This window comes from Cygnus atratus, chromosome 1 (genome assembly GCF_013377495.2).
Source record: "Cygnus atratus isolate AKBS03 ecotype Queensland, Australia chromosome 1, CAtr_DNAZoo_HiC_assembly, whole genome shotgun sequence".
Lineage (NCBI taxonomy): Eukaryota > Metazoa > Chordata > Aves > Anseriformes > Anatidae > Cygnus > Cygnus atratus.
The window spans coordinates 185558611-185585559 of NC_066362.1; the positions used below are offsets into that span (position 1 = coordinate 185558611).

At 42.5% G+C, this 26949-nt stretch overlaps 2 protein-coding genes across 3 annotated transcripts in view; one reads left to right on the plus strand and one right to left on the minus strand.

The window, feature by feature from the left end:
• The first annotated feature begins 472 nt into the window (after positions 1-472).
• N4BP2L1 (NEDD4 binding protein 2 like 1) lies at positions 473-14267 on the plus strand. Of its 2 annotated transcripts, none has more exons than XM_050710272.1 (6): positions 473-479; positions 691-855; positions 7963-8087; positions 8916-9004; positions 10345-10421; positions 13004-14267. In XM_050710272.1, exons 2-6 carry the CDS (start codon positions 725-727, stop codon positions 13230-13232), a joined length of 651 nt encoding a protein of 216 aa, XP_050566229.1. In that variant the 5' UTR covers positions 473-479; positions 691-724; the 3' UTR covers positions 13233-14267. The 2 variants fall into 2 exon arrangements, with proteins under 2 accessions (XP_050566229.1, XP_050566233.1); XM_050710276.1 differs by lacking the exons at positions 473-479; positions 691-855 and adding exons at positions 1801-2148; positions 7033-7647.
• A 1197-nt stretch (positions 14268-15464) lies between these two features.
• The window catches only part of BRCA2 (BRCA2 DNA repair associated), a 38291-nt gene continuing 26806 nt past the window's right edge, over positions 15465-26949 (minus strand). Inside the window, exons 17-27 of the mRNA XM_035542404.2 lie at positions 26116-26286; positions 25472-25817; positions 24566-24721; positions 22214-22358; positions 20888-21009; positions 19865-20066; positions 19515-19681; positions 19300-19435; positions 18377-18633; positions 17500-17652; positions 15465-16204 (exon numbers count right to left, since the gene is read on the minus strand). Of these exons, the coding sequence (XP_035398297.1) occupies positions 15566-16204; positions 17500-17652; positions 18377-18633; positions 19300-19435; positions 19515-19681; positions 19865-20066; positions 20888-21009; positions 22214-22358; positions 24566-24721; positions 25472-25817; positions 26116-26286 (2494 nt within the window). The 3' untranslated portion in view covers positions 15465-15565. The remainder of the gene's footprint in view (positions 16205-17499; positions 17653-18376; positions 18634-19299; positions 19436-19514; positions 19682-19864; positions 20067-20887; positions 21010-22213; positions 22359-24565; positions 24722-25471; positions 25818-26115; positions 26287-26949) is intronic.

Sequence of the window (26949 nt, forward strand, 5' to 3'; positions counted from 1 at the left end):
CATGTGTCCCTGTAGTATGCCTGAGCCTGGTTTCTGACCAGACTGCAGCTGCTGTTTTGTATGGCTCTGAAAGGGCGAGTGACACCACACCAAGTGTTTTTGTTTTCTGTGGAAACTGTATTCTTTCTTTGTCTTGCATGGTGGTAACGTTAAAGCAGGTCAGGCTTTCTTTACGGAAAATAAATCACGTTAAACTCGCTGTGGTTTCTCATGTGATAATGCATGTGGAAAAAAAAAGAGGGAAGCTGAAGTGGTGAGCTTGATGCACGGGGTTGCTGATGCAATGCAGCGCAGTTACTTAGCTGCGGCTGCCTGGAATCCTCGCCTGCTTTTGGGTGGAATCCAGTAGCTCCATCAGAAATAAAAAGAAAGAAAGCGAAAGAAATAAAATAGACAAATCCGAAGCTGGGGTACCGTAGGCAGCTCTGGCGTGCTGTGGTGACCGCCTTTCTCCCCAGCCTGCGGTGCAGAGTACGGGGGCCAGAGCCTGGGCCTGGGGCTTCTCAGCACCGGCAGCATCAGCCTCCCACCTGGATAACGCGCACATTAATTAGTTTTTAGTAATTAGAGCCGACCCCTCGGGCTAACCGAGGGCAGCCCAGCCCTTCCCCGAGCGAGGCCTCCCCGGGAGGGGCCGGGGCCGGCTCCCCGCCGCCTCCCTCCCCCTTCCGGGCCGGGCCCGGCCCTCGCACAACCGGGGCCGGGCCGGGCCGGGCCGGGCCGCATGGACGAGCGGCTGCTCCGAGCCCTGGGGGGGCTCAGCCTGCAGCCCCCGCCTCGGCCTCGGAGGCGCTTCGGCAAGAGCCTGGTGCTGCTGCGGGGCCTGCCGGGCTCCGGGAAGAGCACGCTGGCCAGGTAAGGGCCGGGCCCGGAGGAGGGTGCGAGGCTGGTGCCGTGACATCTGCTTAGGGCTTCTTAGGGCTTAGCCTCGCAGGGTCTCGGCTCCCTCAGGCCGGTGGAGGGCAGGGAGCCAGCCCTTGTGCAGGCTGCCAGAGCCGAGCCCCAAATGGCCCGGCACAGCCCGGGGTGCGCAGCGGGGCGGTGCCAGGGGGTCCTCAGCGCCCCTCGCTGCTGCTCCGAAACCAGGAACGAGCAAGGCTGGGCTGCGAGATGGAAATGGAAATGGGGTGTGACAGCCACCTCTGAGCGCTGTGGGGACGTGTTGCTGGCTGGGAAGGGGAGCAGGAGCCTCGCAGAAAGCTCAGAAATGCTTCGGAGCTTCGTTGCTCCAGCCACGGGGAGCTGCTTTAAGGACACGCTGCCCATCACATGGGGGAAGGTGTTTTTAAGGGGTTAGTGCCCAAAGGTGCGATTCCAGTAAGCTCCTAAACCACCCCAGCCACGGTATTTGGTGTTCTGTAAAAAGTACCAGGCTAGGGCTTTTTATTTTGTGGTTAATTGCCGATGGTAAGGCAGTTCCTCTGTCTCGCAGCGAGAATTGCCGAGGGCTGGGACTTCTGGTTTCACGTTGTCTGAGCCCCAGCGGTGTGAGATAGAGGCAGAAGAGGCTCCAAGAACGGTGAAAAATAGGTGGAAAAGCTCCATGGGGAGTGCTGTGGGGTGGCACCGCGGCCTGCCCGACACAGCATAGCCACAGCCTGGTATCGCGATCAGCCTGGTATCCCAAAGCTCCTGGTGTCCCCCTGCTCTCCACCAAAAGATGAATGTTCACCGTGGGTTTCCTCCCGGTGAGGAGAGCGTGCCAGAATGAATGGAGGGATTCTGGGGACGTATTCTCAGCCAATGGAAATAACTTGCCTCTTTTTTTCAGGTCAAAACACAAGTTTAATTATTAATGATGGATTTACAAAATAAATCGTAAACATTGTTTTAGTCCCGTGTAAGGGGAGTGCTTGAAGAACTTGTTCTGCATCTAGCCCTTGCTGATTGTATCATGAACACTACATGGCTCAAAGGGCAGCTGCGAGAACTGCCTTTAGCACCTCACCGTTAGCTCTCTCAGATTATGAAAGGACTGTGTCAAGAAAATTCTGAGATTTGCTGTTTCCACGTCCCACACTGTGTATGTTTTGGTGTTGGCAACTGTAGTGTGCTAGGCAAGAATATGTTTGTAGAGAATTAGTACAACAAGCACAGTGCGAGATCCAATTGGTGAGGAAAGGTGAGACTTACTTTAAAAATTTGCAGGTAAGCTAATTTTACTCATTCAAATTCATTCTCTCCGACGTTTTTCACTCACAATATCACACTCAAATATTTGCAAGCATCAGGGTACATGTGCACAGGTGGTGTGGCCAAAATCAGCAAGGACAAGGTCCTTCAGCAGCCCCATTTTTGCTTTTTCTTCTAGGTTCCTCTTGGTTGGTGGTGATAACGTGGGTTTTTTATGTCCTCTAGCAGCCACTGTGGTGCCATTTTTTTTGCCTCTGAGTTTTGCTTACATTATGCTCCGTGAATCTTAGGCAAGATTTTTGGCTGTTATTTTTGTTTTCCCACTTCGGGTGCCTTTACAGCTACAGCTCTCTGCCTGTTGGAAGGAGGAGGGTGGCTGCAGACTGGTGCGACCCACTGGCCATCCTCCTGCTCTCCTGTCTCCTAGTGGCAAGTCATTGCTCTGTATCGGTGTGTGCGTGACGAGCACGTTTCCCAGTTTCACAGCTGTTAACTGTGCTCTTGGTTATCAGTATATGCCGTTGTTTTAACCTTCGCTCTGTTGTTTCTTCTGGTGCTTTAACACACGTCTCCGTTCATTCATTATTCATGTCAGATACTATTTCTGTTGCAAGCTGTGTGCCTTTACAGTGCTCAGAAATGTCATGAACTGTGAATGTTATCACCAGTGATACTGCAACTTGCTGATAGAGCATCCCCTTGTCGGTTTGTTGCACCAGACTATTGTCCAGGAGCGAGCTAGGGCTTAGGGCTTGATTCCCTGGCCTTTCAGTGTCACCTGGCACTGTTTGGATACAGCTTTGTAAGATATAATTACAGCATCTTTGTTAAAACCGTTTCCCCATCCAAGTTGCTCAGAGCAGCGGGAATGACATTGGGACAGATCGGTTCTGGTCTGGTTTTCGGTTCCTGGTAAAGACAGTGAAGGAGCCACCTGAATTTAACAGTCAGGGCAGAAGGAGGATTTAGTCTGCTCACTGCCAGCGTCCAAACTTTTTCAATTACTTCACTGTTAAGGACACACATCCCTGAGCTGCCTATTTATTAGGTGATCCTAACTGGTTCCCTCTAACCATTTGCCATACATCACCAGCAGGGTAGGAGAAGAAGGGAGTTAGGAGTTACATCTCCAATAGCCTCCAGCAGATCTGAATAACATCCTTCACCTGAACGTGTTCCCCCCCAAATCCACAGTGCGTAGTTTATGATCAAACAGAGGCAACTCCTAAGAAAACAGGTATCTGAGGTGCAGTAGTGGGCATAGCTTGCAAAAACATCTCCAGAAGTCAAGTGCAAGCTCCTATCTGCTTCCACAACAGACTTTGTGGTGGAAACGCACAACTCAACATAACACGTAACCTATTTAACAGTTTTGCTCAAGCACTAGGCTGGGCATGATCAAATATGTAACTCGTCAGCCGCTGCTGTTGATTTACCACTTGAAATAGGATTGTTTTTGTGCTCCCTTATGAAGCATAGCGCGAACAGTCATCCAGATCAGGTGACAAAGAAACAGAAGGGAAAAATACATTGGCACTGAGGAATTGGTGCTTGGCATAAGCTTTGTGTTCTCCAGTTCTCTGTGCTGCATTTATCTGGTTCCTCCCTGCACTCCAGTCCCTTCTCCAGCCCTGCCATCGGTGGGATCCCGAATCAGCTGGTCCTTTGTCGCCAGGATCCCGACCCTACAGGAGAACTGCAGCACAGTTCACGGACTTTGCCTATTAGCTCTGCAGCTCCTGCTTCCAGATGGTAACACACTGTCAACATTTACCTGTGTATGCGAAATGCTCGTGCTTCAGGTCCTTCTGAATGCTCATATTGACCACCGCACGCAGCCTGCTGCGGTACAGCACAGCTGCTGCTCGCGTCCCGCCAGCGAGACGTGGAGGCACTGCCGTGGTGCCTGGCAGCTTCGTGCCGGGTCAGAGTCCTCAGGGCACTCACTGCAAGTTACCAAAGCACTGCAGGCAGCTGATAGCGCTGTGCCTGTGCTCTGGTTCTCATTTTTCTCACTTTCTGCTGAAACTGAATGCTAAAACACCACAGGAAGGCTTTTTGTTAGTGACCAGAACAAGTGGCTGTATGCGGTGCTAGCACATAAACGTTAGGATCTGCGTTATGTTGGAAGGAGGTTGTATCTTGAGACTCTACCAGGCCTGAGATCTGCCTGGCACACAGTTATGTTAGTTTTTACGAATGCTGAAAACTCTCCTTCCAATCTTTTTACCAGTCTGAATATCGGACATCCATTCACTTCCAGAGTTTCTGATGGAAAAACATGACAGCCTATGAAATGCAGTCAGGGGCTTTTTTTTTCCCCAGTGACATAATTAGTGAAGGTGGGGACTTCCCTCAAGTCCTATCCTTGTATCCAGCTAGTTGAAATCCTGGCTAGTAATTTTGTTGTCTGTGAGGATGAAATATATACGGTTAAAATCAGAATTGATTGTTTAAAAGCACTGAAGATGCTATTAATAAAAAGAGGACTTCAAAAACTGTATAAATCATGGGAGCAGGTCCTCAGATGAATAACTTAGAAGGCTTCAAAACCCCTCTCTGTTAGCTCGTACTCTTGTATTTTCAACAGAAATACTCTTTTTTTAGTCATTGCAACGCACATGGTAAACCTGAGCAGGGTGAAGAGCAGGTGAGTGCACCGAGAGCCCACGCTGGTCGGAGGCGTCCCTGCAGCTGATGCTGGAGTTGGCGACGACGCTGGAGCCTCTGCACACACCGAGGGCTCCCGGCGGGTGTGAGCAGTCCCCAGGCCCTGCCAGCAGTTCGCTGCTTCTGTGCCATAAACATCTGAAAGCTTTTTTTTTCCCCAACTCCATCGGTCTAAGGAGGTACTTCACCTAGCTTGGAAACCTGCTTCCCCCTGGGAAGGGGAAAGAAAGGGAGGAGAGCAGGTTTGTGTCTGTAACAGAGCATAGTGTAACTGCTGCAAGGCAGCTGAGACAGGGAGCGATTAAATATCGTGTAGGCAAATTAATACTGAACTTTTGACAGATACCGGTTATCACAATGCAGTGCTTAAAGTTCAGTGGCTTTTCTTCAGTGCAGGCGTAGCTTGTACGTACCCTTTGATCTTGCAAACAGATTTCTGTTTTCTTTTCGTCCTTAGTATGGTTTACGCTTACTGATCTAACTGCAGTGGGTGCTGCTCGGAATTTATTAATAAATAACACTGGGCACAAGTCCTCCCATTTTGTATATTTAGCTCCAGTACAAGCATTAATATTGCACAGAGTGACCAGGAGTCTAACGGGGTAATGTAAAACCTTTAATCTACATCAACTTCTGGTCCTATGTAGATCTCAATGGCTAGAGTCTCAAGCAAAACATCAAAGTGTCTTGGGTGCAAATGAATTTTTTTTTTTTTGCAAGTGAAATTAAAAGGGACAGAACAAACAAAACGGGACAAGATGGCAGGAAACAACCATAAGCTTTGGAGTCAGTTCGGTTGTTGTAGAAAACCAAGTGTTAAAGACAGCAAAACAAGCTTAATGTTTTGTTATGTTGCTATTAGTACGATTTTATTTGTTTAGTATGAGTATAGTAAACGTGCCAGTAATCCATAGCTCTGAACACATTTTGTGCCATATTTTTCCTCCTTTGAAGTACCAGTTTTATCTACTTTATTACCAGGGATATGAAGATAGTAAACTGAATTTACAGGTAATCACACACTGCTTAAGTTGCTCACATATCAAAGCTCTCTTTTAGCATTTAAAATGCTAAGAAGTGTTTTAAAAATTTGCGCTGTGATAATATTTTGAAAGGAAATACCGAAGAAGAAAAACATATTGAGATCTTTTATTAATACGTACAATTTTATGTGCATCTTAATAGGTAAAGGGACAACATATTTTAGCACAGTCAGCTTTCTAGAGAAGAGATTGTCATGCAGATGGATAGAACAGGAAAGGTAAGGTACTGAATTACCAAGAGCTAAATTTATCAGTGTGTCAGCGTGAGAGCAAACAGATAAGCATTAGGTGCTCACATGCTCTTCGTGATAAGAAGTATTTGCATGGGACCAAAATTAAAGTTTGGTTTTTTCTTTTTAACTTTTTTTGGATCTTTTTGTCCAGCAGTAATTAGGTGAATAAAACATCTCTTCCGAGCTAGAAGGTAACTACGTGTAGCTGCTAAACAGTATGTAATTTAGGGGCTGCAGCACGGCGCTGTGAGGATGGCCTTGGCCGGTCAGTCAGCAGCGAGTCTCTGCTCCCTGTGGCAGTGGCTACCCCAAAATGATATGAATTAATCAGCAGACAATGGAAATTACAGCGCAGGTGAAACAAGTCAGAAGTCGGCCTTTGTTCAAGGAAAAGCAAAGTGCAATCCGAGCGAAGAATTGCTGCTGGCAGGCAGGTTAGGATGAAATTGGTAAGTAAATGGCTGGAGCAGAGCTCGAGATGAGAGAATTAAGCCTTTTCTGTCTGCCTGTCTGTTTTTTTGCTGATAACCTAGTGGGACCTTTTCCCCTGCTGTTGCTCAATTAGATAAGGCATTGAGAAATTGTTGTTTTGTAGCTTATGGGGATGGAAGAGCAGTGTTTTACTGAGGACACTGAAATGAGTCACAGGCTGAAGACCATGTGTGGCGCGAGATAGCAGGGCAGCGACATTCATGTCTGAGAGTCACAAGGTTTCTGGGCTGGCCTTACTTTCTTCTCTCTTGGCTTTTGGGGCCCTGAGGAGATAAGAGAGCAGCGAGATGATGCCGTGGGCTCTCCCTGGCTTCTTGCAGAGATTCCCTCCTTCCCTCCTCCTCCCAACACTGCCTTGACTGACAAACTAAACAGTTCAGCCTGTAGACACAAATAAGATGAAAACACAAACAGAAACCCAGTTTTGCATTAAGATTTTTTTTTTTTTAATGTTCTCTGAGGACTAATTTGCAGGAAGGATCCTTCAAATTCAAGCAACTGCATCAGGGCATTTTCATTCCCTAGAGCCAGCCGCTGCCTGAAAGGCACCTGGTCAGCTTGCAGCAGGACACCGCCAGATCTCATCCCAGCTGTGAGTGGGCATCATTGTGGGACACGCGTCAACGTGAAGAGAAGGGGGTTGCCCTTGGCTGTTGACCACAGGGGACCTACCTCCTTTATGGATATGCTGCATCTGGGGCTGCCAAGCCAGGCTATGCAAATTTGTCTACAAAACATTAAAAAATGGAAGTCAAAGAAAAATGACTCAGCTCAACAAGAAGAGGGCAAAGTAAAACAGGGACAAGTGAGAAGCAGAAAGAACCATAAAAAAATAGGAAATGTTGACTAATCCCTCTCATACTTGTTTGTACATTAAAAAAAGAGCTACATGCTTTACAGACAAAAGAAGAAGAAGAAGAACAAAGAACAAGACAAAGCTGATAATACAGACCGTCCTTACTAAATGAGAAACCATTCCTCCTTGCTATCTTCAAAAATCTCTCTGTAGTGAAACTCCCATAATAGAGTTGCCTTTTGAGACTCACTTCCATGGGATTAGCAGTATTTTTTAAAATGTATGTTCATACCTTCTCAAATAACTCAGAAAATTGAATTTATTAATATGATTAAAGACTCCTGTTGGCAGTCCATTGTACATCTCTCTGCTGAATTAAAGAAATCAAACATGCCTTTAAGCTCCGTTCCTTTCCTCCTGCATGCCCACCTACTGATTACATTATTTTCAGATCTCTTTAATCTGGGATTTTCAAAACGAAGGACTGTGCAAATTTGCAGAGCATTCATACTGCTCTTGATGTAATGTTCTTTGTTAAAGGCATGTGTTTGCATATACTAATCCTTCTTTCATTGTGTTGTGTTTTCTTTTCCAGACAACTGAAATATGACTATCCCAGTGCTGTAGTTCTTAGTACTGATGACTTCTTTACTAGAAATGGTGTATACGTGTTTGAGCCTGACTTCCTAGAGGATGCACACAAATGGAACCAAAAGAGAGGTGACTGAAATTGATCCAGTCTTTTGTCAGCATAGTTTTGCTTTTCAGTATGTCTTTGAATTGAGCCCCCAAATAAAAATATCTCAAAGTAGTGTCATGCACTGAAGTTCATGGTGTACTGGTTAAAAAGTATTTGCCGCTTCTGTTTTTATTTTGTAGCATTAAAGAGAGGAATTTAAAATGAATAAATGTTGGTGATAGATACTATTTTTGAAAGTAAAACTGGGACTATTAGGTAGCCCTGCTGAAGCTCGATCAGCAGCAGGTGGCATGCAAATACCAGCACTGCAGCTGCTCAGCACAGCTGTGTGCCTGGCATTGTGCAGACTACAACTCCTTAGGTGTCTGTCCTGACCTAGAAGCGGGTGTCAGTGAGGAATTAGTGATAGGCAGGAGGAAAACTTCCAAACTTCCATAGTTTGAGAATGAAATGACCTTTGTGTCTGTCTGAGAGAGAAAAATGTTACATATATTTGAGGCTGTGCTCTGAACTCACTTAGAGCATTGGCAAACGTACCTTGAGACCATAAAACAGACATCTTTAGCAAATAATAGTCACTCATACTTGCTGTAAATACCTAAATATGTCTAAATGTGTTCTACACGGGTTTCAGATCTTGCTACTGAGCACAGCCACCAGCTGCATCACCTGCAGGAAACACCTGCTGGGTGCTGCCCTCTGCGTTTGGGTGGTAGCTACAAACCCAAGTCCGGCGGGGAGCCACGTGTGCTAGGAGTGGGCAAGGAAAGGACGCTTCTAGGCTAGAAAGACCTGGCTCAGTCTGTTACTTAATACGTTTTAGCTTTACTTAATGTGTTACATTACAGCACGCAAAGCAATGAAGAATGGGAAAAGCCCGGTTATTATTGATAACACCAACATCCATGCTTGGGAAATGAAGCCGTATGTGATGATGGTAGGGAAAGCTATGATTTATTGCTTTTACATGCTCAGCTGTGACATTTCAGAGGTGATCTGACTGAAACAATTCTTAACAAGGCTAAAAATAATTACTTCCATTTTCCCTCAGTCCTCTAATTATAGTTAATAATTTGTAGTGGGAAGACATAGGGGAAAAGGTGCCTATGCACTTATTTTATCTAGCCAGCTATATGCCTCAGTGAAGGCAAAATTACTGAAAAGATTAACAGTCCTTGAACTTGCCCTGTAGCTTCTTGGCAATCAGGCAATCCTCAACAGTGACATGAGTATGACAGTTTCCAAACTGTTGAATCTGAAACTGACCAAATATAAGAGTTTCCAAAGTTGGCAAACGTATCACGATATGACTCAAAAATTTTAGTTTATGACTTGTGAAAAATACACCAGAAAGAGTCTTGGAAGGTGCATTGGAATCTCTTTTTATCAGTGCTGGCAGACATAGTGTTTGTTGCCAATATCTTTAGTACAGTTTCATAGTATGGCCTGCCTGATAACATTATACTCATGTTTATGCACAGCTGTAAGTTCTTGGGTTCCGATCATGTTAGTTAAGAAATTTGGGTCTAGGTATTGCTTTTATGGGAGCTCAGAAGAGGCAAGAATTAATAATGGTGCTGGAAACCCTGGACATGTTACTGCGCTAGAGGAAGTTGTGAATGCTTGAGGGTGACTATGAAGCAAGTGAGAGATCACAGCTAGAGGTGTACAAGCTGTAAAAAGATCGAGTCCCCTGCCTCCTTTCTGCTATTATATAATGTCTTCAGGAGGCAATGTTCCCCCCTCCAAATCAAAACCCCAAAAGCAATCAATAAATGTGTTAGCTATATATGTATGTGTGTATATATATATATATACATATATATATGTATGTTTACATATACATGTAAATGTACATTTATATGTAGATACAAATATGTTGCTTTACCATGAAAAAATCGAGACCTGTAGATTCAGTGCCTGGAAATAGCACGACACTCCCAGAAGCTCTAGGTTGGCACAGCCAACCTGTGGCTCTTGAACCTTCTGTGACTGCCAGAGAGCTCCCGCGGCAGAGCACCATTTACCGTGGGGAGCAGGGTGCTGGGGGAATGCCGAGGCAGGGTTTGCTGGGAGACCCAAATCGTTTGATGTAAGGGGAATGGACTAGCAGGGAGTCAGACCAACACCGTGGTGGGAGTTGTGGTGATCTTCCTTCTGGCTCCTGGAGATGCGTGATACATCTCTTAACCCAACAAAAATCTCAGGGGAGCTGGAAGATTGGCTACTCCTGGGTTTGGTGGCCATAATCTAAAACTTGTGTGTGTACTTCTTCAGGCTCGTGAAAATAGCTACGAAGTTATATTCCGAGAACCAGATACACCCTGGAAGTTCAATGTTCACGAACTGACAAGGTACATCTTTTTCTCTTTGACACAGCAGACAGCTTCTCACTTTCCTCTTCATACACCCTAAAATATAACCTGGTAAATGACAACAGAAGGGCTGTTGTGGAAAGTTTCTGTTATTCAGTGTCCAGTCTGTAGCAAATTCAGCCTCCAAAGAGCTGAAGTGAGTCAGTCAACAGGAAAAGCTACCTACCTGAAGCGTGTACGTGTACCGCAAGCCTCTTGCAGCAGGTACCCCAGTTTTCATTCTGTATTTTGAGCAGCACTCTCTATGTTTGGACACAAGACACCTCTAAGCACCACAGAAAATATTCAGACTTATGTTCCTAAAAAATATAACCATAATAAATATTGTCTAGCTGTAGCATGGTGGGATGCTACTGTAATCACGTTCAAGAAATGAGGTTATAGAGGATCTCTCTGAAGGTCTTAACACATGCAGAAGGGATACAATGAATATATCAACTCAGCATAATGTGGTAGGATATAGATGCAGCCAAACATATCTGACTAATGGGTGCAGGGTTAATGGTTTAATTACTGCAAAATGCAGGCTAATCTCCTATCCTTTAACCAAGCAGCTGTAAAGTACATTGCAATGCAGAGTGCACACCCACCTCCTGGATCCAGAAGCTACCACGCTAACTTGTTACCACAACAGAGTAGGGCACGCGTACTTCATTCAGACTGATCCATTTCTGCTTTGCACCAGCTAGGAACTCTAGTCAGGAATCAGCATCATTCCTTTTGGGCATGACAAATGGCAAAGAGGCTCCTGGCCCAGAGCTTCACCAGAATCAGCTTCACCAGCACCAGCAGGGAGTGGTTTGTAGGGCAGAAACAGATCTAACTAGTAGTCGTTAATTATAGGCCGAACTAATTGGTAACTTGTATTTTTTTTTAGTAATTATTTGAAACAAGTCAGCTTTTGCAGTAGCCTGCCAGGACTGTAAGGCTCACTCAAACACCTTCAGTTTGGGGCAGCATTTTGGCAGACGATTCAGGGAAATCTGAAAGTTGCTTCCAGTACCTCTAGCGCTGGCTGCAGGTTTCCTGATAGCAGATAAATATTCTTAGCGTTACCCTAGGTTCTCTAGGTACCTAAATCTTTATTCCCCAAGCTACTGTGAGCAGTGTACATCTCCCATAAGACGACAGGTAGCTCTTGCCAGAGCTCTGTTTATGCATCCTGTACACCCCCTGTAAGGCACAGGATGTCAGTCTTGAAGTACATCACCATTCCCAGCTGCTTGGGCAGAAAAAATGAAGGAGCAGGGGCTGGTTTGTTCTGATCGATTCTGGTTCTGCAGCGTCTTTGCAGTTGTGCTGGTTGCTGACCCCGCACTGCACGCTGCCCACGCGTAGGGCACTGGCTACTGGTGGATCTCATGCCCATGACAAGTGGGCTGCTGCAGCTGGAAACCTGCTGCGTTGCTTTCACCTTAATTTCAATAGAGGAAAAAAAAACATTTTAAGCACTCCAGGACTTGCGTACAGCAAGACTTTAAAAATATAGCTGCAAGACAAAGACACACTAGATCACTAACAGGGCATTGTAGAGCTAAATGGTAAATATAAGGCTAGTCAGAGCTCACAAACTCACAGAGACACAGAAGTACCTGGCGATCTTTGGAAAGACTGTTTCTGGTTTGTCCAGAAAGCCCTGCATGTTTGAGCGTACTGCTCCCCTCTTCCCAGGCTTACTTTCATTTATATATTTGCCCTGGAGTCACCAGGTGTGGCCATGGATAGCTTCCATTGCAAACAGTAAAGTCTTGTTTCCCTTTCCACTTCCTTCCCCTCTATTTTTATCTTCCTCTTCTATTTTTATCTCATAGAACCATTAAGGTTGGAAAAGCCTTCCAAGATCATCTGGTCCAACCATCTCCCTACCACCAGTGTCACCCACTAAACCATGTCCCTAAAATTACATGCAATGTCTCCTCTCCTCCCTATCTCGTCTTGTGTTCCTATTGAGTCTTCCACCCCTCTGGTTTCATGTACGGAGAACAAACCTGTGTTTTACAGATCAAATTCCCAGCTTTTCTTCCCCACTCCTCTTGTCTCCGTGCTTGCTACAGCACCACCAGCAGCACCAGCTCCCCCATCATTTCTGCCCATTCTGCTCCAGATGAGAGATGATTTTTTCCCCACATGCACACAGATAAAGCAACAGACCTGTGACCTCTACACCTGTCACAAGTCAGTGTCTGGACTAGCCACAGCCATTGTTTGCCTTTCTCCAGAAGTATGAACGTTCATCCTGGTGCTGACAAGCTGTTGGCTCTAAAACCCAGCAATATTCACATAACATAATACACAGGGCTTCTACCTAGCTCTTTCTTACCTGGCTGTTTCAGCACATTTGTTCAAGCTCTTCTGGACTCCCTGCCCACAAAAATGTGTGGGTTACTTTTTCCAGCTGTCACTACAATACCGTTGAGGAGGTGGCAGCAACCAACAGTTTAGCCAAAAAACAAACAAACAAAAAAAAAACCAGCTAGAAATGGCTCACCAAGCACAAGGAGCAATGTCTAGCAAACTTAAGATAACCTGTAATGTATTTTCTGCTACTGTTGACTCTACAGAAGAAATATCCATGACGTCCCTCGACAAAAGATACAACGGATGAAAGAAGAATACGAGCACAACGTTACCTTCCACAGCGTTCTTCATTCCGACCAGCCCAGCAGAGATGACAGAAGCGCCACGGGACCAAACACAGCTTATGGCCTGGGTGCCCACTCCAGCCCCCCGCCGGCCTTCTCACACAGAAGACCTCGCCCGGCACGCACGAACACTGTGCCATTTCGCTGAGGAGTGGAGGCCTCTGTATGTGTTTTAATTATCAGGGTATCAAAGGCTCTAGTTTTACTTTTTTTACACAATTTTTTATTCTTGTATTTTCCTACTGCATTTCAAAACAAGACTTTTATTTCTTAAAAGTCTTTAAATGTCGCTAGATTATGATCTCACAGCTCTTGCTGGCTGATTGCCCTCTTATCTCTGGCACAAACAGCATGCCCCCGTCCCTCTTCCTTCTCTAAAATTCATTCATGCTTATGGTGACATCTATTAGCTTGTCCTTTTTTTTTTTTTTTTTGCATTGCTCTGTCACTGCTAGAGAGCACTGAATACTCTTAGATTCTTTTTTTTTTTTTTTTTTTTTTTTTTTCTTACAGCCCATGTGGCCAATTCCTTAATTCCTTCACCATGCACTGGTCATTTCTTGCAGTTTTGCTACTGTATAAGCTTTTCTGTCTTCCCATTCTTGTCTAGCACGTCACTGCTAACTTTCAGAGAGGCAAAGTCAATCATGGAAAAGGTAGCTCTAAGAAAGCATGGCAAGATTTGATGCTCTTCTGAATCTACACATCTTCTGCCTGCTTTTATGTTGTTCTTACCTTAGCGCTAACAGAGCCAAGCAGCATCTCCAGCCTAAAGGAGGAAAACTTTAATGCTTTAAACTGTGCATTCACCTTCATCTTGCGGAGACATAGCAGGAGGCAGAGTTCAGTTTCCTGAAGGAAAGAGCACCAGCTGTGTGCTTGCTAACTTTAAGGTGGTACCGGGCTACAGAGGCAGCTGTAAATAGCCAAAGCACAGGGCTGCTGACTACCTGAACTCAGGAGGACAAACTGTGTTGCACAAAATGACAACTTAAGAAAGGAGGGGGGAAAAAAGTGTTTGTAAGGGGAGAAAACAACTCCTTCCACCACGCAGTGCAGAGAAGCCATTGACTGACGGCTGGCTGAGGAAAAGAAGCTATCCTGCAGGAGTTTCAGCAATTGTATAAAATCCTGCTGATATGTCTTTGTCAACAAAGTTCATAAAACATTATTGTAAAACTCAGCATTTGTGATGGCAATTTTCTGTAAGTAGGCACAGAACATTTGGCAGTGGCTATAGAAGAGGGCAGTAGCAAGGTATTTTGTAGTAGGAAATGAAGACAGCTCACCCAGATCATGAAGAAACACAGGTGCAGCTGCTGTTCCTCTGCCAGTCTAGTGGACAGAAGCACCAGAAGCATCAAGGAGTACGTTAGTCCTGTGCAAAAGCTAAGCTGGCTGTAGGAGTCTGTATAAAGCAGTAGGGGGGGGATTAATTAGTTTTTACTTTTATTTTTTAACTCAGGCTGCATGTAAAGCAGCACGATCACCATTGTAAATAATCGTTCGTTAAAGGGTTTAGGGCGCCTGCAGTATTGCACAAAGTTTTTAGGCGAAGCTGCTGTCACCCTCTTACGTTCTCCAGTCCCACTACAGTGCCCAGCTTGGCCGCGGGAGCTGCCCTCAGCCCTGCACTCGAGCCAAGTTAGTGGCACAGGGCTGCAGAAAGGTCACCAGGAGGGAGCCGCTGCCATCCTTCTTTGACACCTGAGGGGCGAGGGGGGGCTGGAGAACAGCACAACTAAACCATGGAGTCAGAGCCTGCCCAGCAGAACTGCTTCTCTTGTGCAGAAGCTCCGGTTTTGAAAATCTTCACCTGCAGAAGTTAATGAGAATGAAATCATGACTAGAAGTACTAACTCCCTCCTGGCAGAAAGAACTTGGGATGAAATTAAGGGTCTGGCTTTCTTTCATAACATTTTGGCTTAAAGTAGTACCTCTAACTAAGAATGACCAAGGATTTATTATTACTATTTTTTTTTAATCCTTTTACTATGAATCAGTCATAATTATAGCTGTTTTCTAAAACTCTTTTAGCACTGCATGGAAATTTTAAGGAAAACATTACAGAACCATGCCAGAATTACAGAAGAGTATCTCAGAATTAAACTGCTATGTTTGGTTCCAATAAACTTAGACAATTGTTGATTTTGCCCTGTGCTACTTCTGACAAACAACTATGCTAATGCTACAGCTGGTAACAAAAGAGGGTGCTGGAGACTGAAACAAAGACCCTGCCAGAATTCAACAACACATCAGAATCAAAGTAATGGGTTATAAAACCTCCAGCCAGAGTGATGCTGGTGTATGCAACATTTGTGTGAGAAACGTATGATTATTCAACTCCAAATCATTTGTTCTGCAGATGAAATGCCCTTTCAGGAGTTTTTGTAATATAACTTTATTAAATACAATTGGGATTTAATGTACAAAGTAAAAATCATTTAACCTTGAAATATATACAATACTGTACATGTGTATCTAGTAGCATTTTCGGGATTTTCGTCTTTGCAGCATCCTGTGGGTTGATAACGAGCCCCCAAGTTCCTTTGCGTCCTTCTGAAGAGCCTCAGCTCCTTCAGAACTGCTTTTTAATAAGTTCTTTGCTTCCTCAGCTGCTCTGGAACTGTGTTTGGGTGAAAGATCATCAGATAAATTAGTAGCTATTGTACTGTTTTCATTTACACCCTCAGTCTTCTTTTCTTCTGGTAAAGTGTTTATGAGTGCTTGCGTATTAATCATTGCGAGTTCTTCATCCGCAACCAGGTCATTAACGGGAACACGGACAGCTTCTCTCACTTTTCTGCTGGGGGTAACAAAACCCACATTCGGATTTGTTTCTTTTGCTGACTTGCTACGCTGTAAGCCCAAACTTCGCGGAGGCTGAAATGCCTTTTTTAAAGATGGAGAAATGGTCGAACAGATCGGTGTCAGTGGCGGAGGGGCAGGTATGCAACTGAGGAAGTCCATTGCTTTTCTCTTTTTGCTGTTTTTGGGATTGTCTTCATCAGTTGCAGCAGATGAAGGGGTTTTTGCTGACCCTTGTGGGACGAGTTTCATATTCGGTGTGCTGGTTGACAAAGGGCTCAGATGCTTACTTTCCATTTTAGAAGATGAGATCTGGTTAAAAAGAGAAGTTTTATGTTGAATAGAAAATCCATTAGTAGTAGTAGCAGTAGTTGAACTTCCCGAACTACTTCCATAAAACAGGGAAAAAAAAATAACTGATAGAAAAATGCTCTATCATTCACAGCCAAGTTAACTTTAGTCTGATATCTTCTGAAAGTGACTAATGTTATTTTTTCAAGTACTGATGCGTGGTAAGTCACCATTTGCACACACATTAAGACAGCACATTTACACTGTTTCTGAGAACTAAGCTAAATGTATGGGAACTTTCCTGTGCCAGCTGGTAAGAATTCAAAGCAGTCACTGCAAAAATGAGTTAATTGAGTCTTCTGCATTCGATATATCCTCAACGGGTTGTTAAATAGGGAAAAATGAAGGAAAAAGGGGTAGAATAAAAACCATGAATACATGCAAGATACCCACTACACAGCACTGCAACACATGCTTGAGAATATCTTTTAATGCTCTTTTTTTTTTTTCAATTTAATATATTTAATAAATTGATATATGCCACTAAACATTCAGAACATTAGTAGTGTCTCTGAAATGGCAAAGGATGCCTTACAGACTGCATTTTAGTCCTCAAGAACTGATCTGAGGTCGGTGTGTTTCCACCTCCCTCACAACTATTGGCAGGAAAAATTTTTGTTCTGATTCACTCTGTATTGCACATCAAGAACAACTTGCCACCAGCAGCCTTGATGGGAAGCAGAGTACTATTTAACTCAATTTTTGGCAACAATACTATAAAACCCCAGCATTTACTAGGTGATACCTCTTCCCTTTAAACCTACAAAATAGCGAGCAATATCTAGAAAAAAGAAGACTAGGAAATAAATTCTCTAAACAAGAGTGCACATTGCAGAGTCTTCTGGAAGAAACATTTACAGATCAAGAATTTTCCTCCCAATCATATCCATGTCAGATAATCTTCACAATGGAACTGAGGAAGTAGTAAATACTTCCCTATTTCCTATAAAGGAGGACTCATTTTACTCATAAACAATTCAGAGTATTTAAAGTGTGCCGTCAAAACACAGACCAAGAGGGGAATTTTTCATATCCTGCTTGGAGGAAGACTTAGGCTAGGCAGCTCCTCCCAAGGAATAATTGTAACCCGCACAAGGAAAAAGCTTCTAATCAGCTTGCCTTGCCCTACGGAGAATCTGTGGGGCAGACTGAAAACAGAGACCATTTGCCACAGCCAGCAGTATAAAACCTGCTTATATCCATACTGTATGTAAAGCCAGTATGAAAACAAGATTAATTAATTACTAGAAGCTTACCGAACTTTTATCCGCTGCATAGAGGCCTGAGTTACAGGAAGGAGAAAAGCATTCTGAACCACATCTTTTAGGTAAAGTAGGCGTGAGTGAGTGACTTCTTTGTAGCAAATTCATCAATTTACTTTCTGCGTCAGAGCAAAAGGAGTCCACATTCTATAAAACAGAACAGATTACAATGCAGAATAGTTGTTGTTAAAATTATGCACATATTCTGTGCTCACAAACTAGGGTTTTGTTTTCTCATCATAATCCCACAAGACTTTTTTTTTTTTTTTTTTTTTTTTTAAATGAAACCAACAACTTAGAAGTCCACCGCACCTTCCATGGAAAAGAAAATACACCTTCCACTTATTGTTATAAAGTAAAAAAAAAAAAAAAGAAAATATGTATTCAGTAAGAAGTGAGAACGTATGTCCAGGACATGCTATTTAGCACAACTAGAAAGTTGACAATAAGAAAAATAAATAAAAGCATCAGGCTGATGGTTGGTATCGAATGTGTTCAAGTGAACAAGAGAGGAAATTTCAACTTTAAAAAGGCTACAGTTAAACTGTCCGTGACAGATTGCCTGCTGGCAGGTGAAACAGGTTTGCTAACCAGAAAAGATTCTGTGGCACATGCTGAAGACAGGGGTGTTGAGCTGATGGGAAAAAAAAACAACAAAAAAACCAAAACAGCCAAGACATTCAATACATGATGACATGGAGAGTTCTCCAAGAAAAGCACATTAACACCTTACTCCATCTTCAACAAAATCCCCTCAAATTCAGCATTATCTGCATTACGTAAAATTCACTACCACTACCGGACTTTTTGGTGACAGATTGACACTGCAATAACTAAAATCCATCATTAAACTAAAAATCTAAAGGTTTACCTCTACCATACTTCTCAGTTCATTAAACTTCTCTTGAAGATAGGTTTCCTTTGGGCTGGCTGAGAACACAGAAAGATCTCCAGCCACCAGCATAGGAATTTCTGATCTGAAGTCAGACTGCCACTGAAGGTTGCTTGCAGAAATGAACGAACAGCGAACGACTATATCCTCAACAGCAAAGTGCCTGAGATCTGCCCAGATCTTTATTGCCACCAGATTATAGCTTTCATCAGATAAATAAACCATAGTAGCGAAACCTAAAAGCAAGAAAAAATGAATCAAGCCATAAACCTTTAAATAAAGGTTGATTACTGCAATTTGTGTCTATAAAAAAAGTCACGCGCATCTTGAAAAAGCTCTAATTGATAAATATAACACGGCAGCCTGTCAGCATGCTAACAGATGTTTGATGCTTCATTCACATTCTACACTCTCTCCCTACTGATTACAGAAAACAATCCAAAATCTGCATTCCGGCGCGTGAACATATTACTTCTATGGTGCTTTTGCTTTTCATCAGAAGATTCTCCACCTGTCTACCCGTGAGCTCCAAGAGCTGGGTTCCACTCAGCCCATGATATTGCACGCAAAAGAGGGAGCCCACGTACATGGCAGACACTACTGCTGCACACACAGAGCACAGGTGTAAGAATGTACATCACGGAACACAGCTAAAGAAAAAGCTTCTCTTGAGCTTGAATACTCAAATACTAAATTCTTGCTAGAAAATAAGACATTTTTTTCCCCCTCTAGGAAAACAATAATCTCCCAGTGTATCACAGTGATGGGCTATATTAGTTATTATATAACTATATGTGTAATAGCTGTATATTAGCTGTTATAAAACACCAAACATCGTTTTGACTTTTGAAATAAAAAAACTTAGTGGTGATTCAATGACACGAACGTGGTCAACAACATACCTGCTTTGCTAACAGAAACTACGACTCCAACTAAATCAACTTCAGCACATGGTGGCTGAAAAGAAGGATCTAACAAACTGGTGAATTTTAGAGCCTTTCTGGGAAAGAAAATCTGCAGCAGCATCTTCTGCGAGACCTTAAAAAAATAAACACCAACACCCTGTTATACAGACAAACTTTTTAATGATTTATCTTTATGCAGTTAAAGTACTTACTGATAGTTGTAGATACTGAGTTTTCTTTGTCGCTGTTAATTGTATGTTAGTTGATTCTGCTCTTCCTTTGGACTGTGATGTGGACAGCTGGTAGATTCTGTACCGACTGCCTTCCTTTAACAGAGAACAAACATCTAGTAGTGGACGCCAGATGCTCAGTATCACTCCTAGTAACACCAGATTAAGATAATTAGGTGTGCAACACTAATACAAAGGCTTTTTAGCAAAATAAAACCAGCAACAGTTACATGCAAGCTAGAATACTGTACGTAAACTCTTCAAATCTGCTTATTATGTTGTCCAGTTATCATGTGAAGATAAAAGTTATTTATAATTTCCCAAGTACTAACCTTTACGTTTTTCTTGCTTTCTGTAGTCTACCACACATAATTTCCAAACAGTGGACACATCCCTTTTGGAACAACCATATTTTCCCTTTTCTGCAGACTCTACAGCTTTCTTGAATTCTTCCTGTATCCGAGTTTGCTTTTTATCATTCATCAGCTGCCTGTGAGCATTCAGAGCTTTTAGCTGATCTTCACTGAGATAACCCTGTAACCAAGAGAAAACATATTCAGTATCTTTTTTTTTTTTTTTTTTTTTAAAAAGTAATCACAAAAAAAAAATCCTGAAAGATCCTGACAGGATCCTTTATAGTCTCTTTCCTAAGTGTTCTGTTACAGACGATTTATTGTTCAACTGACACACTACTAAGACTCAAAATGTTAGCATAACTGGGGACTCTAGTCTTTACTGGTACTCAGTTGTCTATGTATGACATTATACGCTGTTCTTAATGGGTAATTAGTGAGAAGCCTGCTTAAGAACACATAACCAAAGTATTTCGTGCAACAGGCATGTCCTGCCAGTTTAATAAGAAAGATGTTACAAAAAAGTTCTGTAAGAAGGAAAGAAGAGTTGCATCTCCCAGCAGGCTGCTATCTCTGAGCTGACTAATTAACACTAAAACGCATCAGGAGACAAATGACAGTAAGATCACGTAAACTCTTCAGTGAACGGCATGCAAGAAAAATGTGTCGTACTAGGTGCATTCAGTTTTCACACACACACGTCAAAACAAAATTATTATTTGTGGTTTTATTACTTTTAATTGTACTATATCCTGGATTTTGTATATCCAGAGAAAATCACTTATTCTCTTTTGCAATCTAAGATATTAATCTATTTAAACAGGACTTCATTAAAGTATTTTCCAAGTAAATCATAATTTACTTAGCAATAAGCATACTATAGGAAATTTTAAAAGATGAGCGAAATAAATAGTAATTTTGTGGCTGATTTTAGCAGGAGGTACTAAATTAGAAATGACTCCACAAGCATTTCAAAAGTAGCCCAGTTGGCTCTACTGTTACCTCCATATAACCAGGGTCAGACGCATTCTGGATTGCTTCATAAAGTTCTGCACCATCTTGCAAACTATGGATTTGCTGTCTTGTGACTACGCGTGAACTTGGTGTTTTTCTGCAGGCTCTCTCTGTTGAAAAAGGTCCACATTATGTTGAGTACAACCAATATACTTAAAAAGTGAAGGAAAAATAATTATGTAGGAAGTACAATAACTTAGGACATGCCAGAACGAAGCTACAAAACTCTTCTATATAGGGATAGATGTTTGTAGTTTTTAGGAAGATAGAAATGGAAAAAAATCACTTTTACAAACTATGTTGTATTTGGTTGTAATACAACAATACTATACAAACTCTGCGGAAGGTCTTACGAGATGGCATAGCCAGTTCTCATCAGCAGCTCTGGGATGCACGTGAGCACGCAGTGAGCCAAGGTCAGTTTTCTGAACCAACAGGAAAACAACGCTTTAAACAAGGCAACAGCTTTCTGCTGATGTAGCAAGCAATTCTCATTGCCTGCCCTTAGGGAAACTCGGTAGCTTGCCACAAAACTGCACCGCTACTTGACCATGCTGTCTGTGTGCCAGGCACCTCCTCTCATACAATGGAAAAGCGAGAGTCTCAAAGATAACAAGGATGGCAGGGATGGCAGATAACCTGGGATGGCAGGTGATCACAGGAGTGCACGTGAAGAAGCCTCCTTTCCTTAGGACACCAGCTAAAAGCCAAGTGAACTTAATTGCATTAAACTCTAATCCTCTCCTCAGCTCAATCATCTTTGCTGCTCGCACTTGGATGGTTTTCTTCAGCGTAGTAGACTCCACTATCCATAGACCAGTTACCAATCAAACATAAACCAACACAGTGAGGTGACCGATACATCACATCAGTGTTCACACACACAGAAGTTCACATCAGTGATGCTAAGAATTATAAAGCAATCTCCAATTTCAACTAGGAATTCAGATTTCTTTTGAGGGTAGGGCATCAATAACAAAGAAAGGGCAAACAATAACGCATCCCAGGTTCTGACGAAGCAGCTGGCCAGCATCTCAGCGTTAGAGATCACCCCAAGAAAGATTAACAAAAAAGGAGAGGCGAGCTGGGTTGCAGATAATGACCCCATGGACTTTGAACTGCGCAGGCTATCATTTGTGATGGAATCCTATCTGTTCCTGTAGAAAAATAAACGACGTCCCCCTCCCCACCCCCAAACAAAACAGATCAGAGCATGAAGGCACCTGGAATCCACGATCAGTGTGGCAAGAATCCCAGTGCCCAGAAACAAAAACGTTTGTGTTATTACATATTCTGAAATAATGAAATCTTTACCTTCATGCTTTTCAAATTCTGCTTGGATTTTTGCAAACAGAGCTTCCAGTTTCTTTTGTTGATCCTCTGCATGCCTGGCAGCTTCCCTTTCTTCAGCTCGGCTGTTACGAAACACATATGAGCCGGCTGATGTCTTTTCCATCCACTGAAACACAAAGATTTAAATAAACCCCAGACCTTCTGTTTTTAACCTCATCTAGCTTCCCTCCAATACTCACTGTTTAAAGCATTTCTGGTTAGAAGTGAACAGGTTCATAAGTTCTTTTAGTATAACAGATCCAAGGTTAAAAAGAACCAATAAAACAAAACAGAACAGTGGCTGGTAAATCTTCTCTTTAAAGATACACAGACAGAATGGAGCAGCTGTAGTCAAACTTCTGTGATTTAACAGCTGAAGAAACCATAGCTTATAATAAATAGGCATCGATATAATTAAGCAGACAGCTGGATCCCACTTGTAGATACATTTAGATACAAAACAAACTCAGTGCTCAAAAACATACCAGAACTGCATCCTACCCAGTTTGTCTTTCAGCGTCGACTGTACTGTTTTAACCTGCTAGACTAGACGCTGTAAAAGATGCCCTTAAACAGTTTCAGCTTGAAGTGTTTCCATAGGATATCAGCCTTGCCCACAGCTGTGTCAGAGCTGGCTTGACAAGTGCATGCTTTGAAGAGATAGGTGGCCAAGCAAAGAGGTCACTGCAGCTGAAAGCGGTATTCCTTTCTGCTGCACAGCCCCATCTTCCCCCTTGCACTGGCTCTAGCACTTACCCGACGTTACCAGACACCAGTTTCCTATTGCAACAGACAAACAGACAGCAGTTTGAGGTTGGTTTATGTTGTTGTCGTCCCCCCCCACCCCCCATTTTTTTTTTTGGTTTTGTTACTGCTGGCTTAGCAAAGTAAATTAGCTATGGAACAGCACCAGATGAGCTGTAGAGCAGAGAGAAGCAGCAAGACAGTATGGCAGGAGCAGGATGAGGAAAGCTGAAGGATTGCTCCTTATGAGGCAGTGAATTGCTGAAATAGGCTCTGCCTGCCTTGTTAACTGCACGCCTTCCACTTCCCGCACTGTTCACAGTCTGACAACTTTAATTACAGTTCCTGTGATTCCCACACCCCTTGGCTTGAGTCAAAAGAGATATATAGCTCAAGTCTTCCTATCGTTTTGGTATGACTGAGCAAGATTCTCAGTGTTTTTATAAAAACAAACAAATATATCTGCCCGTCAATCTCAGGAAACAGCGAGATATGAAGCATCACTTTCCTCCCCAGCCTGGAAGCCACGTACTGTGATGGCATTACAGATAACTGTCCCCTTTCTGGGACCTACATAGATGTTAGTTCTACCAGGATGTCCACATAATAAGTATTGCAATATTCTCCGTTAAAATAACGATCTAAATAATGATCTAAATATCAAAGCAATGATTCAAACCAAATATTGCTATTACCTTTGTGAAATTCACTCTACACTGACCAACAGTCATACATCGTTTTAGAAAGCAAACAATGAAGAAAAACCCTGTATGTGCATGTCAAGTGCAACATTCTCTGAGAAAAGTTAACAGATTGTAAAAGTTGTATCATGGCTAACATGTTAACATTCAGAGGACTGATTACCAAGAAAGAAAAAATGTTTCTTTTTATAGTTGGGACTGTTATAAAAAGCTCTGCTTTGTGCTGGTACGGCCTCACCTCAAGCACTGTGTGCAGTTCTGGGCACCACAGTATAAAAACGATATAAAACTATTAGAGGGTGTCCTAAGGAGGGCTACAAAGGTGACGAAGTTCTATGATTCCAAGTAGTTACCACTTGATATCCACAGATTCTTTAAATATGGTCAGACTTCACTGTATCTAAAACATCTTCGCTCTATTTTATACAATACAATCTGATTGTATTGTAAATAATACTTTAAATAGATCTCACACAATACAGCCAGCTACATATAAGACAAAATTAATTTTACCAAAGGTTAAAAAATATTCAACTTCTTTGCAGATCTATCTATGTTAGTGACAGAAAAAATTGGGTTTCAGTTCTGTGCTTTTTAGATTGCTGAACCCACATTCAATTATTTCTGGCTTTTTGAAGCTGAAGCAAAGCAAGCCAGAACATACTGAGTGTAAACTGAAATTCTTACAACAGGATACTCCACTCCTGAAAAATTAAATATGTGTACACTGCAAGAGCCACTTCTGTTCTTATTACACATCATGGTACCATTTCTCGAATTTATTTAACTGTCTCTATTATGTCACCTTTGAAAAGCAATATAGAAACTAGCTCTTAGATAAATTAGATCTAATAGAACCGGTTAGATACATAAAATACTTATACCATACCTGAATAGGGTAAGTTCTTTGAACGACGACATCAATACACCCCACTGCACCACCCTCGCTGTAAAGCGATGACAGAGGCAAAGGAAAAGGTCTGGGATCCCGGTGAAATCCTAGTTTTGTGTGCCATCGTGCGCAGCGGGTACTGTTCGCTGAAATCTGAACAAGTTAAATGTTGAATGACTGGCACCGAACCAACTGGCATTGGTAGGTCAAAAGGAGATACAACTTATTAAATCTAAAGGAAAGACTTTTTTTTTTTTTTTTTTTTTACATTGACCTCACTAAGAAACTCTTATTTCAGCACCTGAACATACTGCATTTTAATTTCAGGGTTTCTTTTCACATTGAAAAGCTTACTTTAAACAGGTATGACAAATTTGATGAGTTAAGATTCTCTAGGAAATTAACATCTATGAGACATGCCATTGCTTTATACCAGATGACCAAAATTTTTATGCTGAAACTTCACCCATCACTTTAATCATCCTCAAACAAGTCAAGCCCTCCCCCCCCAAGCCCTCCCTCTCTTTTTTTCCCAGTTCTTCCTCAACCTTTTATACTGTCTATGATGGATAAACACCTTTCTTAACCTGGTGCTTAACCATATTAAGGATAAAACACGCAGCAAAACTTGTCAGAATCTTTTAGAAGGAAAAAAAAAAAAAGGTACTTTTATACTGTTAATTTTGTAATACAATTTTTTCTTCCGACACTAGTGACTAGCGTTAAGTACCTTGTCTGACAAATGTGGTAATTAAACTACAACAAAACTGCTTATAAAACCCCAACAGAACTTTTTTTTTCTGTTTACACAACCCCATCCAGCTTACAGCATGGCTCAAGCAAATAGCATCTGTCCCATCTCTCAGTCACATCCAATCAAGCTGAACTAGCATTTTGGTTTACCTTCAACATAAGGGAATCTGGGGCTTCCAGTGGCGCACATCCATTCTGAGCACCAATGAGTTCTGCTCCATGTACTATGATCTTCTGACCAACCGTAAGCCTTCTTCTACGTAAGAAAGCTTTGATGGGTGGATCCAGAAGAGCTCTAATCCCATACCAGCCATCGGTAACTTCAATTACTGCTGCTCCTTTTTTACTTTCCATATTGTTATTGCTAGGAGATACAACGGCGTTCAGTGATATGATTTTAGAAACACACAGCACAAGTGTTTTACCTGCTGCATCATCTCTCTCCGTTATTTTTTTGATTGCTGATCGTTTACTTTTATCAATTTCCAAGTCATACCTACAGAAAAGAAGCCGTGACACTGTTAAAGAGAACAAAATCCATCACATTGTTTCCCCTTAAAATCAATTCTTGCAAATTACTGCTTCATCTACATGATTAAATGCCATTATAATTAAGTGAAAATTATCTAAATATTTGCAAATAACATGCAGCACGTTTTTCATATCAATATGTTTTAAGTTCAACAAAACAAGCATTCAGATAAATACTAAATGCAAAGTAGAGACGTTTATTTTATAGTATTATGAGCAGAAAGCACGCAGTCACAACTCCAAATATGTCGCTATACACTTACCTATATTTCAGCTGCAACAGCACCGTTTCTGGTGTCAAACACCTGGTAGCAAATTCATGTGGAAAAGCTACTTCCATGGCAGCCAATTTCCATACAATCCACCTATAGTGATTGTAAGCCCAGGCCTCTGTTATTAGCTTGGGATCCACACCAGGAGTGTCACAGAGGGCCCTGCAGATAAATCGTCAATAAATTAACCTGAAATCCATTATCAGCCGTTACTTACCTCTTTCTTCCTAGCACTGCATGCAGCATAGGCACATAGGCAACATTAACAACAGAGTATTTATTACAGTGTAAACAGGAAGGTTACATTCCATAGCCTGGTCTGGTTATTGTCTGAATACTGAAGTTCTGTCCTTACAAGCTTTGGCAGCATGCGTGTGTGTGCATGCAGGCATTCTTGAAATGGGCCTTTGACCCTAGCAGTAGCTCCAGGGGCGTGCCCTCCCTGGTTCACGCAGTTATGCTCATCGCATCGAGGGACAGAGGCGTGCTCTACTCTCTTGCAGCACCAGAATATCTCCTGCTTGCTTTGCTTGCCCCCACTGTTTGACTGCTTAAGTAGTGTTTCATTCTTTATCAATTCCAAGCTGTACCGCCACGAGCTGTTTAAGTTGGTTTGGAAACCTGTAACTTTTCCCACTCAGCCAGTCACTAGGAAGGCTGTTTCACTGAAGGAGATAGAGAAGGAATTAAAAAAGATTCAGATAAGCTGTTAGACTGATCAGAACACAAGTTAAGTCCCACCAAAAAGTCAATTTCCAACTTGTCAGAAAGGCTCAAGATTTTAGTATTAAAATACTTAAAATTTTCTGAAGTTTTGCTGAAGAA

Bases quoted from the DNA above. Each gene is read 5' to 3' on its own strand.
- N4BP2L1 (XM_050710272.1), top strand. From the start codon at position 725: ATGGACGAGCGGCTGCTCCGAGCCCTGGGGGGGCTCAGCCTGCAGCCC. The intron at 856-7,962 runs GTAAGGGCCGGG...TTTCTTTTCCAG, and splicing joins GGGAAGAGCACGCTGGCCAG to ACAACTGAAATATGACTATC. The intron at 9,005-10,344 runs GTAGGGAAAGCT...GTACTTCTTCAG, and splicing joins TGAAGCCGTATGTGATGATG to GCTCGTGAAAATAGCTACGA.